The following is an 18,457-nucleotide window of genomic DNA, read 5'->3' as shown; positions in this document are numbered from 1 at the left end:
ATCTGCAATAGTTTAAGAATGTACTAAAAATGTAAACATTAATATGCTGTATTTTGAAGTCCTTTGAAAAATGCCATTTCTATGTAATTAGAAATAAACAGCATTCTTCACATCTTATATGACAGTGTGTACTATACATGATATAATGAAATATATGAATAGAAGATAAAGCCTGGTTAGAATTATCAGCTGCCAGAGACGGCACATTAAATTAATCCCACTGGCCATGTCAGAAGAAAACTTTATTGCAGTTCAGTAAAATAAACTACATCTGTGAAACATTTAAAATTTCAAGTTACAGTTAGGAAATTAAAAAAGAAACACAGCTTTCTGTTCGGGTGCTGTAAACTTCAATGGCCGATTTTTTATATATATTTGTAACTGATGCTGTATCTTAAGGGAAGTTAATAACCACCCTCTAAGTATAAAAGGAAATAGAACGTTGAGAAGAAAACATAATAGCTTTCAAGTATTTTTTCAACTCTCCAGACATCAATAGAAACCAAGTCAACTATGCCAAGCAAGAGTTCATTCTTGCTGAGAGAGCCATTACAAAAGCAATTTGTCCACACTCTCCCATATACATATTCCACACAAAAATGGAAGCTGAAAAAGCAGTTGACAATCTCAAATCTTTTTACAAAAAGTAATACAGAATTTAAATTGTGGCTCAAAGTTCAAGAACTGGATACAAGGAATTTACACAAAGCAAAAGGCCAAGATTTTAATTAATGGGGTACTAACAGAAGAATTACAAATTGAAAAGGGCACTAGACAAGGCTGTCCACTGTCACCACAATTATTTATTATAGCAATGGAAATTTTTGCTTCAAAGTTGAGACAGGACTCTAAAATTAAAGGTTTGAAAGTTGATGACGAATTTAAATTGAAATGTTATGCAGATGATGTTGTCTTGATGATTTTGAATCCACAACAGACTCTGCAATATGTTATGGACCATCTTATATGTTTTGGAAAGTTTTCAGGATTTAAAGTCAACAGGAAAAAAACTAAAATAATACCTAAATTGTTAACAAGGCAAGAAGAAAAAATTGAGGGGTTGTCGGGATGTGAAATAGCAGTGAACCCAGTGAAATCTTGATATAAATATAATAGGACAAAAGGAAGCATTATTTAAGGATAATTATTAAGTATTATGGAGGAGGATTCAAAAAGATCTTGAAAGGTGGTCCAAATTGAAACTATCCTGGATAGGAAGAATTTCTGCAATTAAAATGAGTATCTTGCCAAAAATTAACTTTTTATTTCAAGTGTTACCAATCAATATAAAAGACACCTCAAAGTTGGCAAAGACAGATAAACCAAAATTTCTCTTGATACTGAATATTATTTAAAATGTTATACGCTTGGAGATTTGGCCTCCATTTTAAAAGAATAGGCCTCCACTACCTTCAACGTTATTAAAAGGGAAGAAACATTTTAATTATGGAATATGATTTTATTCTGGAGAAACCATGAACAGGTCTGCTAAGAAAACAGGAGGCACTGGGTTCTGTTCTAAATCTATGTCCATTTAGAAAAAAAGATTTTACAGCACATTTGCAGGAATTTTGATAGCTTTTTTGTTTAGGCATTGATATTGCATACTACAGCAACCACTGCCAAGCTAAAAACTTAAATTGAGCCTAGTTTTGCAGGAAAATTCTCACATATATTGATGTATGTAAACCTGAATCAGCTTGTACGCTTGTCTGCTTAAATTGCAAAAGAACAAAAAAGTAGAGTATAAATAAAGTACACATGGTATGATTATAATAGTATATTTAAAATGTTGGTGCTACATTGGTATTGCCATGAATTCATGGATTGTTATATTTTTCTTTTCTCGAAGAGGAAAGCTCATGAATATGTCATATTTAATCCATTCAGGCACAGCTGCAAGGGGAGGGTATATGTTGGAGCTAGATCTACTTGCATTATACAACATAATGAACACCAGTGACATGCAGTGTATATGCCTCTGATAAGTACAGCAAGAGTAACAAATCCATCTTTTTATCTTTGAAGAGCTGACCAGTGTGTGCATGTGTGCAATACACACCACAAATGGCTTTGAGAAAGCTTCTCAGTTTTAAAAGTGGCTTGGCCATTTAAATGCGGGGCTGACATTACAAGACAAGGCTCACTTAATGTTTTATTTTTCTTTGATAGTTTTACCTTACCATTTTAGCTGCTTTTAAAAGATTTTACCTGAACAATTTGTCCCAAGAAGTTCATTATCGTCAGTACCTGGTTACTTGATAGTGTATGAACAAAGCCTAAATAGATTTTAAACACAATATACTTGAAACCAGCATCAACAAACTAGTGCACAATAGCATTGATATATTTGCCTCAATAAAAAATGATGAAAAGGAAGCACCATTCAAACTGTCACTTTGTATTCAGGATTTCAAAGATAACGCTGAAGTAAGCTAGCTACAATGTATGTTAAGTATGCTTTCATAATTTTCTTGGTTGAAGTAAAAAGCTGTCAGCTATAATCAACAGAATATTTTATCTTGTATAGATACCCAATACAGGGCTTTTATTCAAGATTAGGGAATGTGAAGCTGCAAAAATATTAATCCATCAGTGGACAGCATTCTTTCAAGTCTTTGGCGTATTTCAACAAGAGAACCCAACTGAAGTATGAAATAAAGGGTATACAAACAAGTATTTGTTAATGTATTAAAAAAATCAACACAAGAAAAGTAAAAATAGTAAAATTTAATACATACATGTGCTATATTTTTAAGTTATTTGAATAAAAATGACCACAAAATGTAGGAAATAAAGAATAATGCTACATGTTGGAGAACCTGACAACTGAAAACTCCCTTATCATCACTTCTTATGTTAAAGATCCTAATGATCAAGATACTGTTTATACAGTGATGGCATCTTAAGAGACTTAAAACCCTGTATAGAACATCTTAGTGTTTCTTCAGGTATGTGTTGCCTAGGGATTTCAGTGGAGAATTCTAACAAGAACAGTTGCTTCTAGGCATTCATTAGATTTTGCAATTAAGGTTTTACTATTGAAAAAGTCCACAAATTCTGAACATTATAAGGGCAAGCTTAAGTTTTGTACACATTTATAAGCATCAAAGAAATCCAGTCTTTTAATTAAACAAGAATTAGCAAGCGAGCGCTCAAGCATTTCAAAAAATCTTATGTATGTTCTTGTCTGTTCTGATGTTACCAAAAGGAAGTCCTGAAACCTTTACATGGCATTAGCTGAGGAGCAGCATAGGCAAGTCACAGTAATACTGACCTCACTCTTACCCAACCCCAAATATCTGCACCAGCATGTGCCTATGATGTTAAAAAGTTGTGCCAGTCATGCAGCAATGATTCACAATTGTGAAGGTGTTGCTGTGTCCCATTCTAAGCACGTATGTGATATTGCAGTAAACTGGGGATTAGACAGTTACTACATTAACTATACTTGGGCTTTAGAATTACCACTTTAGTATTTATTAGTTAAAAGGTTATTGCATATAAACAAGTTGGGTTCAAAAGACAGAGCCACAATTAAACTTATTTTTCTAAGCAACATTCTTACTCTGGGCCTTTTAGGGTGGCTGCACTCTAATTAGATCCCCAAATTGAACACACAATGGACATGTAACAGCCTAAGTATACTATTTTCTTTTTAAAGACAAAAAAGTACAACATGATTAGAAGTTAAATAAATATGTCAGTTAAAAACACGCTACAATTTTTTTCTGTGCAATATCGTACCCTATGAAAAAATACCACTGATTTCTAAGCCTCTGAATGGTTCGTTCCTCTATACATCTCCTGAAAAATAATACTGACAGGAAAAATTTTAAAAAGCCTTGCTGTCAAGACTAAAAAAACACCAATATTTAAACTTGTACTTCTTATAGCACAGCAGTGACTCAACAGGGGAAAAGCCAGTGATGATAATATTAACATAAAACATAAACATTAGATTTAAAATTGCTGAATGACCCTTTGCAGAAATGGAATGTGTGCATTATACAATCTGAAGGCAAGTTCAGAGAATGCCAAGAGCCTCACTGCACCATTTTCGAGGGCAAGGAAATATTGCAGCTTTAAAATAAGCTACACAATACTTGTTATCTAACTCTTTCACATGAAAGTGTTTAAAAGCAAATCAACAAATAAACTCTAAAATTGATTTATAAGAATCTTTTCCCATCTATACATTGGGTTTACAGCTTCCATTTCTCCACACTCTATTTGGAGCTTCCTTCCAGAAGAATTGAGTGATGTGGATTTTTGGAGTTCACAATGCAATGTATTAGCAGATAAAATCTTTGCATACTAATTAAAGTTTGTTGCTTGTTGCTTTTCATGGTGCTTGCAGAGAGGCAGATCAGATGTCAATTCCTTTAACAAGGGATGCCTCCAATGTGATGTTGAACTCCTGTAAGGTCTGCAGTACCCGTATCAAGGAGTTCACTAGGGTATGATCCTTTATCAGTGCTGTATCCTCATACATCTGAGCTGTGATAGAGCAGTCTGCCAACAAAGCAATCCAATGGTGCAAGAGGTGGTCTCTGTAAGAGAGTTTTATATAACAAAAAGGTTACAATAGCAATACCACAAACTGGTTAAGCAGGGGGGAAACCTGTATTGGATGGGATTACATTCTTTCTAAAGTTTCAAGTTTCGCAGTTTGGTGATTTGCCCGGATCTGGTCTTGCTACCACAACTTATGCACCAGCAGTGCCCATTGCTAGTATACTGCTACTGTCATAGAAGCCTTGGTAACTACCACATTAAACTCCTTCAATGCACTTTTCTTGGGGTTGCCCTTAAATATTTGCATTGACTGCTTATGTGCTGCTGGGCACAAGTTAAGATGCTGGTTTTGACATTTTAAGCCTCTGTCTACAGTACCTTTTAGAGCCTCTTCTCCATGGGAACTCAACTCAAAAGAGCTGTAGGAGCCCAATTTGGACTATCATTACAGTGGAGGGGGCCCTGCTTCCTCCTGTGTTGTTTTCTTGACCAAGATGACCCCAGGGGTATTTGCCCAACGGTACTTCATGTGCAAACATTCAGTATGTATGTAGCCCCTCAATGTGACAAATAATTCCCTCCTGACATTTCAGGTTGGGAAAATGGTGGAGAGGGAAGTCAAGAGTTCTTCCTTCATTCACTGTAGTCCCCATGAGAACCTGGCACCTACAGTGATTCTGAATTGAGTTCCCAGTGGAACTCACAGCTGACGAATGGCTGCAAGTCCCCATGATGATCATATAGTTAATGTAATATGTATAGTTTGGACCCTGGGTGGCCCTCTGACTTGCTGAGATCAGAGGGTCTGCTCCAGTTTCATCGTATGTGGATGCTATCACAACTGCCCTCTTGGTCCCCAGCTACTCTCTGCTGAGGTTTACCAAGACCCAAGGGGGTCTGGGCTGTTTCAAAACTTTTCCTTCCCAACCCCCCTTCTCTGAGGTTGTTACTCTGGTAGTTAGCAGCCACCAAGAGAATCCCCCCTCCCTTTTATGCTTTTATCCCAGCTCTCTTGTATAATAGAAGTTTTTTTGGGGGGAGGGGTATGCATAAGGATAAGCCAGGAGCTTTTTAAGGCTTCTGTTCTCCTCTGTTCAGAATTGGCAGAGTTTGGTCAGCATAAACAAAGCAACTTGGCTAAATGTGGGTGGGCTTCTACATGGTTAGTTTACACTTAAAATCATGAGTAAAATAAATCTTTAATAACTAAACACAAATCCTAAAAAGCATAGATAACTGGGAACAATTAGCAGATAGACAAGTTACTGAATCAAGTTACTGAATCAATCACTGAATCAATCACTTACCAATCACTTCAAAAGTCTGGATAATAGCAGTTAAGATGCCATGGAGGGAAATTAGAAATGAGCCATCACAGCAACTTTGATAACTTGGGCAAATGGTGAGCTGATATCTGGAGTCAATTTCATTCTTAGCTCCACTGGTCACCAGATACCTGCCCCTCCCTTCCTGGGATATAACTTTAGGATCTAATAACCCCAATCCTACATTTAAACCTGTGTTATTTTAAGTGCACAGTTTATCTCTTAATAACAGATGCAAGACTAGCATCCACTAGGAACACTGCCCCAGACTCTTTTTACATCTTCATTTAGGGGGTAGGTAATGAAATTATTATTCTCTGAAGCTTATTTTGCAAACTAAAACATGTAACTGCTGTTTTAATCATTGTGGTATATGGCTTTTAAATTTGTCTAATAAGGTATTCTTTTAATTGGTCTGTTTTCTTATAAACTGCTTTAGCTTTACTGGCTAAAGATGGTATATAAATAATGTAAATGTAATATATAAATAATTCAAATAAATATAATTCCAGAGGTATTATAATCTTCTACAATATGCAACACTTTTAAAAGCAGTAGAAGATGAGCAGTTTACCAATTACCACCCAAAAAACTTTATTTTAGTATAAAAATATAATATATGTATGCAAATGCGTAGCCCACCTGCATCTTGCATGAGAGATCTTGGGTTATATGACTGAGAAACCTCTGCTTATGAGGAGCTATGGCTACATTCAAATATCACATTTAACTGTGGTTAATAAAAAAATATATGCATGAACTCTTCCATACCTTGCTTGTCTCCCCTCACACAGAGAATTGCAATTAGATACTAATTCTAGATACCATATAAAATTCCATATAAAAGCAGGCACACAGATTAACCGGTTTTAGTTTTCTTCCTCTTAACTGATGAAGGGAGCTTTGACTTTTGAAAGTTCATATCCTGGAAATCTAGTTGGTATTTAAGGTGCTCTTGCATCTGAATCTTGCTCTTCGACTGCAGACCAACATGGCTTTTCACCTGAAACTAACTCAGGTTTAGAAGTCCACTTAGGTAGGATGGGAGCTGTCTGGATAACCATGTACCTGCATTAATTCATCATGACTAATCAGAGTTTAAGTACAAAATCTCCATATGAGAAAGAAGGGGAAACAAACAGATAATTTTCCCTATGTAATTAACTACAGAACTGTAAAGGACCAAACATTTCTATAGACAAATTTTCTTTCTTTCTATTCACCACCAACCCGGCCTATCAGTAAATCTACAAGATCCAGGCCATACAAAATGAACCAGAAAGCAGGTGAACAGCAGAAAGGGAAAATGGTGAGCCAAGTCATATATCACAAAAGGAGGTCAACAGACACACACAAAAACAAAAGAATCAATTGCCAGTTAGAACTGAGAGAAGTTAATTCACTATCCCATGAGAAAGCTGTGATAGTCATCAAGTCATCTGATAAGCAATTTATCTGAAAGCATCTCCATGAGCTATATAACTATGTCACTTGTTGTAGTAGTTCCTGTTCTCTCCATAAGGGAAAAGATGGAGAAATCAAGATCATATGTATAGTGTTAAGTGTGCAGATGGAAGGTGTTTCTTAACAGGAAATAAGAGACATATATATATATAATTCTGTTCTGAACTAAATGAACTTCTTCCATTCCCCACCCCCAGCTTTTCCCAGGAAGGCAACCACATATTTTCCCTAATGTGTTTGATTTCTATCCTCAACTTCTTATTTCCAATTTGTAGCCACTAGCGTTTATGCTTATAGTATTCTTTATTATAGTTCATCCTCCTCTTCTGTATTAAACTTCTAATATTTATAGATTTTTTTTCTTAGCATCCTTTCCCCCTTAACTAAATTCTCAATTTCTCTGATCATCTTAGTTGCTGGCCCATCTCCAGGTTTGAAAACATGTAATTTGGTAAAGCATTCATAATCTGGCTATCACAACAAAGATGAAGAAAATTAATCAACATGAAAGCAAGCTGGTCAGCTGACTATCATGCCTACAAATTAATCTGATCAGTCTGTAATACCTGGCTCCAAGGCATACCAGCATCTGAAACTTTCCATCCTTCCCAATGTTTCTAGGAGTGTTATTGATGGCTGTCACAAAGCGACAAAAACTCCTGGCCCTTGTCTGCCAGTTTTCCTCTGGGACTAATTCATTTTGATCTACAGCTTCATAATATCCTTGTGCTTTTTCTGAAAATAAACATATAGTCATGGAACACAATACTCTCAACAGTTAAATGCTAAAAATTGCCCCAATTCATACACGCTGGTTGCAGTTTAATTGCTATGCTGCTAAAGTGGAAGCATGTGATCTCCTACTTTCTATGAAACTAAAATTATGATGCCAATAAATGGATCCAATGTATAAGGCATTCCAATATCTGAAATAACTGATAATTACTGTGAAGAATTAGGCCAGCCTTAGGCTTAATTTTGTATTAAGCAGCTAGAACCTGCTTGATCAAAGTTTTTCCAATGCTTTCTGGGTAGCTTTATATCCTATGACTAATATCTTCATTTCTACACAGACGTCTTGGCACTGTTATCTTGACCCAAGTACAGGCTGTCTTGACACTTAGCAGAAAGTTGAGCACTTAACTGAGGCCCATTCCTCACGGCACACTTTAACCCAGCAATGCTGAGCATTCACGCCGATCAGTGCTGAAACAGGTTGGATTCCCATCATTCTGCACTGCATGACCTCGAGGTGATTTGGTGTCTGCTGATGAGATGAGATGTGTCTGTTTAGAGCCGCATTTTGTGGAGGCTGGAGCTGATAACAATTTTTAAATTTTTTTTGCGTGTCTGGTAACGTTGCAATGTTGGGGGGGAAACCCTGTATTTACTGATTGGGTTGTCCCGTGCACACTGGAGAGGCAATTTGTGATGGAGTTCTGGGGGAAAACATGTACTTTTCCTGCTTGTTCCACAGTCATTTTTTTTAAAATCATGCCAGGAAAGGGTTAAAATGCTGCTGCTTCATTCTCTCCAGGCTGCTGCTTTGTTTTGCAAAGGGCTGTGCAAAATGCTTGGTTTTTTTTACTCTCTGGCATTAGAAGAAGACACCGGGAGGGAAAAGCAACCATTTAACCCTTTCCTGGCTTTTAAAGCCAGGAGGAAATAAGTAGTAACGTTATAACTCTTTTGTAGCTTTGAAAAAAAAAATAAGTGTGTGCATACTGGGGAGGGAGGAAGCTAAGGCTGAAGCAGCCTTATGACCCTTACCTCGCTTTACTGATAAAAATGGTGGAAAAGGAGTTCAGAGAGCTGAGAAGGGTGGGAGTGGTTACTGGCAGACAGACCAATCAGCTCCTGGGGGAAAGGAAGAGGGGGGCATGAGAAGCAGAAGAGTTTTTGATTCTGCACAGACATAACATGTACCAGCAACGACTGGGCAGTGGCTTAAAAAAAATTGTGGAATGTGTGCAGGGGGGAAAAACGGAGAAAAGACGGACAAAACCCGTTTCTGCTTCCCATGTCTCCTTGCACATGTGGAATGCTGGAGAACATGGGAAGCAAAACAGATTTTGAAACTGTAAAGTGACCGTGTGGAAAACACCCGAGAGGGAATTGGGCAATTAAGCCCAAAGCCATATTCCTTCCAATTGTTTTTTCTGGCTTCATCCTGGACTCTCAAGGGAGGATGAGCCATGAGGTGGGGACATGGGGCAGCTGCAGAGTACTATACCTTTATGTTATTGCTCAATTATGACTGGCTAATCTTCTTATCACATGGGAGAGATTGTATCATCCTTATACCTTTTCATGTAGCTGAACTTTTTTAGGTTAAAGTGCCATTGTATCTTTACTGCAGATTGATGTAACACACTCATATACATTGGAAACCAAGCCTCAGGTGGGTTTGTGATTGGGTTTGGAGAATCTAGGGGGTAATTAAGAGCATGTTAGGGAATAATTTTATAATTTGATACATTTTTTCTTTAGAGTGCAACAATAAATGAAGAGCATTGTGTGAATGCAGTCCTGGGTCTACTGCAATTTTTGCAGTTTATCACACAATATTAGAGATAAATTTTGATCCAGTATTTTACCTAGAATAATTCTAGCACTTTAGAATGGACTATATTATATTTAAAAAATTTCCTCCCCCCTTCTTCTTTTGTTACAGCTCTAGATAAAACACCGGGAGCATTGCATGATTGGTTTCCATATGTGTGGGTGTGTTTGATCATAAATTGTTTACAATTGACCACTGAGGAAGGCCTAAGGGCCGAAACACGTCTGGTCAGTTTTGCTCCGTACCTTGGTCTATTTGTGTTGGTCATTGCACTGTACCATCATCTGTATCTTGAGAAGTTTTAGCAAGTTTTTGTATATATATGTAGCCTGCCATTCATGCCCTATGTTTTAAACTTGTTTTTATTCACATTAGTGCACATCTATAATAAATACTTTTATATGCTGTGGCTAATTAGTCTGGCCAGGTTGCTCGGCAAAAAGGAAAACAGGTTGAAACCCAGCTAACAGTTTTGGTTTTTTGTTTCACCTGGACAGGGAGACTGCTTGATTCATCTGTGTCTTGCAGTGTGCCATCCAGGCTGCTGTGTTCTACCATTGAGAAGGTCTGGATGTGTGTGTGATGGAATCGACATAAAAATGTCAGGATTGCCAAATGCTACATCCAGCAAGAGACAGGTAAAGGCTTGCAATAATAGCAGGAAGGGATGATTGCTAGATCCCTTCCTCCTTCTGTGACTAACCTGAGAGAGAATGGCAGTTGGTGTTAGAATGATGAGCTGACAGTTGATGCTAGTAGAATGAGGGGTTGACAGTTAACTGAAGAGTTAGGTTGAGTTGGAGCCCAGCATCTGACCAGAGAGGGTCAGCCAGAGCTTCCTCTGTATGAGGAAGAAAGGGGGAAATGTACCTTTACAGTAAAAATATCAAGTTTATGAAGCACTTTTAGTCCTTGTACTAAAGTGGGACAGATAGCACTAAATTTTACTGAGACGCAAGAGATCTGGGAACTTCTAGTGGGCCAAAGAAGTGGATAGAAAGGAGTCTCCCCTTCAGCCAAAGGAAAAGGGTTATAGCTTTGGTCTAACTATAACTCCTGCCCAGTATCCAAAGAAGGTTTTAACTCAGTGGAGTACCCTGAGATCTTCAGTAAAAGGGAAGACAGGCTCTGTATGTGCATAAATTGGAGCACCTAACCTGTGAAGGGGTATCCAACAAAGAAAGAACTTTACTTTAAAGACTTCATGTCTGATAACACCAACCTCTCTTATCTAAGTCAGTAATCTAAGAAACTAAATCATACCAATGTTTGTGTCTCATGCCAATGAAGTAATCTGTGCAAAAACCTCCTACTTATTTCAGCTTTTATGTCCCTGTCTACATTCCTAGCTATGCAACCAACCTGTAAATAAACCTTCTTTCCTTTTAAAACTCCATAAGCCTCGTGTGCCAGTTTCATTTCTAAGGGAAACACAAACCCCTGATCTTCCCTCTACTTAAACTTGGTATGCTCCTTAAGAGTGGGACAATAAAGAAAGCTGAAGCTACAACCAACCACAATACTAAAGGCTTCCCAGCCCAGTAAATAGCTTCATATGCTTCAGGAGGAAAATTTTCCCTCAGAGTAGGGGAAGGTCGGCCTAAGCTTGAGTGAGCCAAGGGTCTGCAACAGTGTGATTCTGGGTTTCAGTGCCTTAATTACATGGGTGTTTCTTACTCTGCTACAGATTCTTTGTATCAGATACATTAGAGATTAGAAGGTTTTAAGCTCCCTTATTTTCCTGTATTCTTTATGTCCACATTCTTTCTTAATAAAAGCTATTGTACTTTACTTGTGTTGTGACTCTTTGGTTCATGACTTCAGTCTAAAGACATCACCTTGGCCAACTGGCTTCCTGTGACCATGAAACTATTTAGCTGAAATTCAGCTTAGGCTGTACCAAGGTAGAATCTGGTTAAGCCTGAGACTTTGTTCCCCAGTCTCAGTGTGAGGATGTAGTTGGGAGGACCAGTGGTGGCCTACTGGTTCAAAGACAGATGAAACCCTGCTTCGGCTTTCCCTGTCCTGAGCACTGTGGGTCCACAAGCCCCTTCACAATTACTATCATAAGCTATGCTTGTACAAGAAATGTCCATTTATTCATTCCACTGATTTACTCCCCTGTGTGAGGCACAAGCATATTTAGAAATGATTTCATTTTATTAAACTGATACCCTTTAAAAGTCAAATTGGATGTGTGCGACAGCGGCAGATCCATTTGTTTAAACAGTATTGGGGCAAAGGGGCGGGAATGAGTTTTAACTGGAAAAATGCAGGGACTTACCCTGCCTCATCCCCAGTCACTAGCTGGTTATTACCCCGCTGAACAGGGTATTAGCTGAGGAGCCAGGCAGTTACATTGTAGGAAAGGCTTATCACATATTATTTCTGAGCAATTAGAACAGAACTGTGGATATGCTACATTCACAACTAGTTTGGCCATAAACCCTTTCAATATCGAAGCTATGTATAGACTACTCCATAAGAAAAAAAAAGAGTTTGATAACAAAAAAGGAGTTTAAAAAGAGTTAAAAGAGTTAATAAAGAGTTTTTAAAAAGATTTTTTTAAGAGTTTGATAACATTTTGCTCTACTGTTAAATATCTGTTCTGAAAATATTTCAAGCTAGTTTTCATGTTAATAGAAAATCCATATTTTAGGAAAATGCAAGAAAGATGAAAAGGATAAATCCTGTATTGGTAGTAAACAAGAAATTGCAGTCTACTGCAGTGTGTTTCCTCCTCTATCAACAGGCAATAACAATGACCAGTTAATCCAGAAAACAGATGTGTGATCTCTTGTACTTACCTAGAAAGTCCCAAATAAAAACATTTTTGAAGAGCCTGGGTGATTTAAATCCATGCTGAAACACTTGCTCAAGAGCTGAGACAAGCCCACCTTCTCCACAAAGTAGAAGTGTCAAACTGCCTCTCTGTCAATAGAATATTAAAAATGTTATTTTTTGTGATGTCTAGTTCACATATTTAAGAATATAACTGCCACCAATTATTATAGGTAGGTTTTTCATAAAAACTAAGAATACACACAATATTAGGCATCTGCCCTAGGCTACCAAGTTAGTATCAGCACATAACTATGAAGATACTGTGTAGTGGTTCAAGCTTCACAATAGGACTGGAAAGAACTAGGTTCAAATCCCCATAAAGCCATAAAATGAACTGGACGACACTGACCAGTCATCAACTCTTAGACTAGCCTAACTTACAGAGCTGATTCGGAATGATAACATAGAAAACCATATATACTGCCTGAAACTCCATATACACTCCACAGAACTCTTAGGAAAATCTATGAGATAAGACTAGGGTTGTGAACAGGCCTGTCCCTTTAACAGAAGCTTAATGTGAGGAAATGTGGAGTTGAAGCTTTTTGAGGCATGCAAGTGAATAACATCGCCTGGTAAATAACATCTCATTAAGCTTCATTACAGGGATAGGACATTTTTCCTAATAATAATAATCAGGGGTTTTTTTCTGGGAAAAGAGGTGGCGGAACTCTCAATAGGGAAATGAGGAAGAAACATATGGGCTTCTTTGAAATAATATTATTTCCAAGCACTATTGCCGAGTATTTTCAAGAGGTGCCGGAACTCCATTCCACGGCATTCCCCCTGAAAAAAAGCCCTGATAATAATAACAACATTCAGTTTATAGATCGCCCTTCAGGACAACTTAATGTCCACTCAGAGTGGTTTACAAAGTATGTTATTATTATCCTCACAACAAACACCCTGTGAGGTGGGTGGGGCTGAGAAAGCTCCAGAGAACTGTGACTAGCCCAAGGTCACTCAGCTGGCTTCAAGTGGAGGAGTGGGGAATCAAACCCGGCTCTTCAGATTAGAGTCCCGTGCTCTTAACCACTACACCAAACTGGCTCTCCACTCAGTTGGCAACCCTAGATAAAATGTAATACATTGAGACGGTATCTATTTATCTTGAACATATTCTAGTTGATTACAGCTGTGGTGGTAAATAGCTAGCCTGACCAGAAATATCAAAAAAGGAAATGTCCTGTTTTTACAAGCATCACAATTCTTACCTCTTTCTCAGGCTTGTGGAAATGTTTGACTATTCCATTTACTGCTTCACCAATAGATTCTTGTATCTGGCCTGTATTTAACTCTGTACAAATAAAATAAAAACATTAGTTTAAATTGATGACTCATTGCTCAATTCATACATATTAAAAATCAGGATTAAATTCTCTTTCTAGATCAGGGGTAGGGAAAATGTGCTTTGTCCCTTTCTGTGTTGTGTTCTGTTCTACAAGTTTGCATTACAACAGTTGGCTCACATTTAGGCATTTTTCTTTTCTTTTTTTAAAGCACAATGTTTTGAGGGGATCACCAAGCAAGCTCATAGAAAACTATGCTAAAGCTGGGAGCACTCTTAGTTAAAAAATATCTCCTAAAGACAGCATCATATAATGGAATATTTGGGTCCTACAGTACAGCTTCATCAATCAGCAAATCAGTATTATTAGCTAAACGGAAGCTGACAAAGGAAGCTTTGAATTCTTGAAAGCTTATAACCTGGAAATTGTGTTGATACTTTTAAGGTGCTACTGATCTTGAACCTTGATTAACAAGACTGATGAACAAATTGCCATGCAGAATGCACCAGTAATCCATTTTGTTTAAAAAAATGAGAAACTAATTTATTTCCAAATGATAACTATAGAGATACTTGCAGTTTTAGAAAATACTAGTACTGATAGGTAAACATAATCTGCCCAACTTACTTGGTTTGTTGTTTGGTGATATAGTCACAAATCTTCTGATCATGCTTGGGGATTGCTGCAAAGGTGGGGTTCTACACTGTCTTTCATCCACTTCAGTGTGGGATGTCAGCAATTCTCCCACCAGAATCCTCTCTAAACTGCCATCATCCATCCCTTTTCCAAGCCATCTCCCACATGGAAACCTAACATGTAAGTAAGAGAAAAAGAGTCGTGTAGCTGCCTGTTCCAGATCTAGAGTTTATAAAACAGGACATTACATGTGACTCAGTAAACGTGGATTTTCCTCTAGCATCTGGACATATTCTCTTTATTTATTTCTTCATCAATGCACCTTATGACCAGCACACAAGACTCTACCCATAACAGCCACTGTCTTTACAATGTAGAAATCCTAGAGTTTTGTCCATCACTCAGTTCATATCTGGAAGCCTGGGACAGAAGTCAAAACTACAGCTTCAGATCATGGTGAATTTTTATTCAGGTCACTTTCAAGACCAGTTTTTGGCTCAGGTTTGCTGCTCACAGGAAGCAGGTTTTTTCCTCCTTCCATACAACATTGTGGTGCTCTCATGCACCTTCCAGCTTTTCTGCTATCGTTCCTAAATATTCTTTGCTACATTTTTTTGAAAAGATCACAGCAAAGCTGAGGTAGCTGCCATGTGGATGTCAAAGTCAAGATTTTCTGCCAATCCCATCGACATTGGCATCATTTTCCTTGCTTCTCACCACTAGAGGGCTTTTTCCCTTTTTTTTTAAAGTAATTAAATTATGGTAGCTTTCTAAATGATCTCTTAGGTCATCAGCATTCCCATCTTTCATTTAAAAAAAGTATCTATCCCTTTTTATTATGGAGATATGTCTTTCTTCTTATACCTTTGCAACTGTCATGAGCCCTGCCAACAAGCTCAGTAACTGTCTCAGAGTCCTCAAGGGAAGAGTTTGAGAAGCCCAGGTCAGTAGCTGAGCAGGACCAGAGGGGCCAGGGAGGGCCCAGGTCTGCAGAGGACCTGCTACAGCTTGTAAAGGAAACCTGCCTCTGAGATGGCCACCATCCCTCTGCCAAGCAGAATTTGAACCTGGGTCCCCCCTTCCTCTGACCCTCTCTCACTCCATAGGAGTGCTGGAAGCAGAAGGCCCAAGCTGAAGTGGCACAGAGGAGGCAAAGTGCCAGACTAGCTGCACACAACTGTCGTACAAAAACAGTGCACTGGCAGTGCTTCCTCAAAGGATCCTGGCCAGAGCACAGCACAGCCTCAGGGGCTCCAGGACCTGCCTATTTAGGTTGACGTCTGGAAAGACAGCCCTGCTGGACCAACTGGTACAAGCCCTGCATTTCAAGCTGCAGTTCCAAGCTTCTGCTTAAGCCTCTAGTCCCAAGCTCCAGCCTATACCCCAAGCCTTGAGAGTGGGAGTCTTCCCCCCTTAAAAGAAACTATTTGAGAGTGGCTGGTCAGCCTGCTTGGGGGGTGCTGGTTTTGGGGGGGGGCTTCATTTTGGTTCTGCTGAACTGCCTGGTATGTAGATTCTAATCAGGAATGTGCCCAGCAGCAGCGCCAGGGTTTTTGGCACCTGCGGCCAGCCGGCGGGCTGGGCGCCCGCACACACACACATGCGCACACGCACCAGCCTGCATGACGACGTCACGTGTGATGTCATCATGGATGCCCGCGCACCACTGGCCCGATTGCTGCAGCGGGCAGCTGGGATGATGCATGGGTGGCCTCCCAGCTCTCCCGCTCGGTTGCCCTGTGCCACCATAGACCCCTGCCTGCGGCTGCTGCGCCCAGCCGGAGGCGTGTGCTGACGGCGACGGCGACGCAGGGTGGGAGGGCTAGGATGCTGCAGCTCTGTGGCACGCGCTCCCACCCCCCGTGCCTCCTCCAGCGCCCCCTCCAGCACCCTGCACCCTGAGGCCACCGCCTACCTGATCTCAATGGGCACGCCGGCCCTGAGTGTGCCTCTGGCCATGGAAACCATTATCCATGTGTTTCTGCTATGGGAGTCATTTTTCCCCACAAGAGAAACAAATGGAGAGTGGCTGGTCAGACTGCTCGGGGGGTGATGGGTTTTTTTGAGAGCCAGTTTGGTATAGTGGTTAAGAGCACAGAACTCTAATCTGGAGAACTGAGTTTGATTCTCCACTCCTCCACTTGAAGCCAGCTGGGTGACCTTGGGTCAGTCAGAGCTTCTAGGAGCTCTCTCGGTCCCACCCACCTCACAGGGTGTTTGTTGTTGTGGGGATAATAACAACATACTTTGTAAACCACTCTGAGTGGGTGTTAAGTCATCCTGAGGGGCAATATATAAATCAAATGTTGTTGTTGTTATTTGGGGGTAGGAAAGGTTCATTTGGGTTTTTTCAGTGCATGCCTCTATTTGCTAGTTCGTTTCCAGTTCTAACATAAGCCAAATATAGGGGCATCACAATGTGCTTTGTTTTTTTAAAAAAGTATTGTGTGCATTATTTGGAAATAATCTTTCCAGAAGGAAGTCTTCAATGTTTTATTATTACATTTTCCATGCCACTGTCTGAGATGATCCAGATAAATAAGAAACCAAATAATTAAGACAACATCTATTGTTGGAATAAAGGTGAAGGTCCCCTGTGCAAGCACCGAGTCATTACTGACCCATGGGGAGACATCGCATCACGACGTTTTCTTGGCAGACTTTTTGTTATGGGGTAGTTTGCCATTGCCTTCCCCAGTCATCTATACTTTACCCCCAGGAAACTGGGTACTCATTTTATTGACCTCGGAAGGATGGAAGGCTGAGTCAACCTTGAGCTGGCTACCTGAAACCAGCTTCCGCCAGGATCGAACTCAGGTTGTGAGCAGAGCTTGGGCTGCAGTACTGCAGCTTACCACTCTGTGCCATGGGGAATAGTCAGTGTTTAAAAGGCTAGAGAAACCTTTTGAATCAAACAGGATTCCAGCAGTTCAGAGCAGCAATCAACAAGATGTCTGCAAAGAGCCAGTCTGGTGTAGCGTTTGGACTAGGATCTGGGAAACCCAGGTTCAAATCCTCACTCTTCCACAGAAAGTTTCTGGGTGATCTTGGGCCAGTTACTCTCAGCCAAACATACCTCAGAGTTGTTGGAAGGATAAAACAGAAGAGAGGAAAATTATGGAAGCCACTTTAGGTTCTCATGGGAGAGAAAGACAGGGTATAAGTGAGGTAAATAAATACAAAAATGCCGAAAATTAATGACATTGCTGTAGTTATTAGGTCACAAATAAACCTTGGGGCTGGATTTGGGTTTAAAACATCCCTCTCATATTGCCATCTAGAAACTATACAAAACAAAATGAAGCTTACTTGTAAGTATGGCCTGTTACTTCATTTCTGACCATAACATATTCCACTAGCCACTTTGCATACAAACCAGAATTATCATGTCCTATTTGTACTGTAGTAAGCTTTCCCAGATTCTGACACTGAAATTTAAAAAGAAAAGAAATGACAGGCTGAAACAGAAGGAAAATATCACATGGAGGAAACAATACAATCTCATGATTAGAACACTACTATATAAACCAGCCCCGATCTGGATGGCCCAGGCTAGCCTGCATCTCATCAGATCTCAGAAGTTAAGCAGGATTAGCTCTAGTCCCTGAATGGAACACTACTAAGGAAGTCCAGGGTCTCTATGCAGAGGCAGGCAATAGCAGATCACCTCTGTTTGTCTCTTGCATTGAAACCCTATGGGGGTCGCCATAAGTTGGCTGCAACTTCATAGTATTTTACACACATATAAACCAAATAGTTTTGAGTGTTATTACTTTTGAGAGAAAGAAGCCATATTCAGACTAAACAGGAATCTTCAA

The 18,457-nt window shown here is 39.4% G+C and overlaps 1 protein-coding gene across 4 annotated transcripts in view; it reads right to left on the bottom strand.

The window, feature by feature from the left end:
* Positions 1-225: 225 nt before the first annotated feature.
* The window catches only part of DENND5A (DENN domain containing 5A), a 128,605-nt gene continuing 110,373 nt past the window's right edge, over positions 226-18,457 (bottom strand). For all 4 annotated transcript variants that reach the window (XM_054970840.1, XM_054970841.1, XM_054970842.1 and 1 more), the window contains 6 exons: positions 17,949-18,067; positions 14,631-14,812; positions 13,929-14,011; positions 12,678-12,801; positions 7,874-8,042; positions 226-4,553 (listed from right to left, as the gene is read on the bottom strand). In XM_054970840.1, coding sequence (XP_054826815.1) covers positions 4,370-4,553; positions 7,874-8,042; positions 12,678-12,801; positions 13,929-14,011; positions 14,631-14,812; positions 17,949-18,067 — 861 coding nt within the window. In that variant the 3' untranslated portion in view covers positions 226-4,369. The remainder of the gene's footprint in view (positions 4,554-7,873; positions 8,043-12,677; positions 12,802-13,928; positions 14,012-14,630; positions 14,813-17,948; positions 18,068-18,457) is intronic.

Source organism: Eublepharis macularius, chromosome 2 (assembly GCF_028583425.1).
Source record: "Eublepharis macularius isolate TG4126 chromosome 2, MPM_Emac_v1.0, whole genome shotgun sequence".
NCBI lineage: Eukaryota > Metazoa > Chordata > Lepidosauria > Squamata > Eublepharidae > Eublepharis > Eublepharis macularius.
This window is presented reverse-complemented; position numbering and strand designations above follow the sequence as displayed.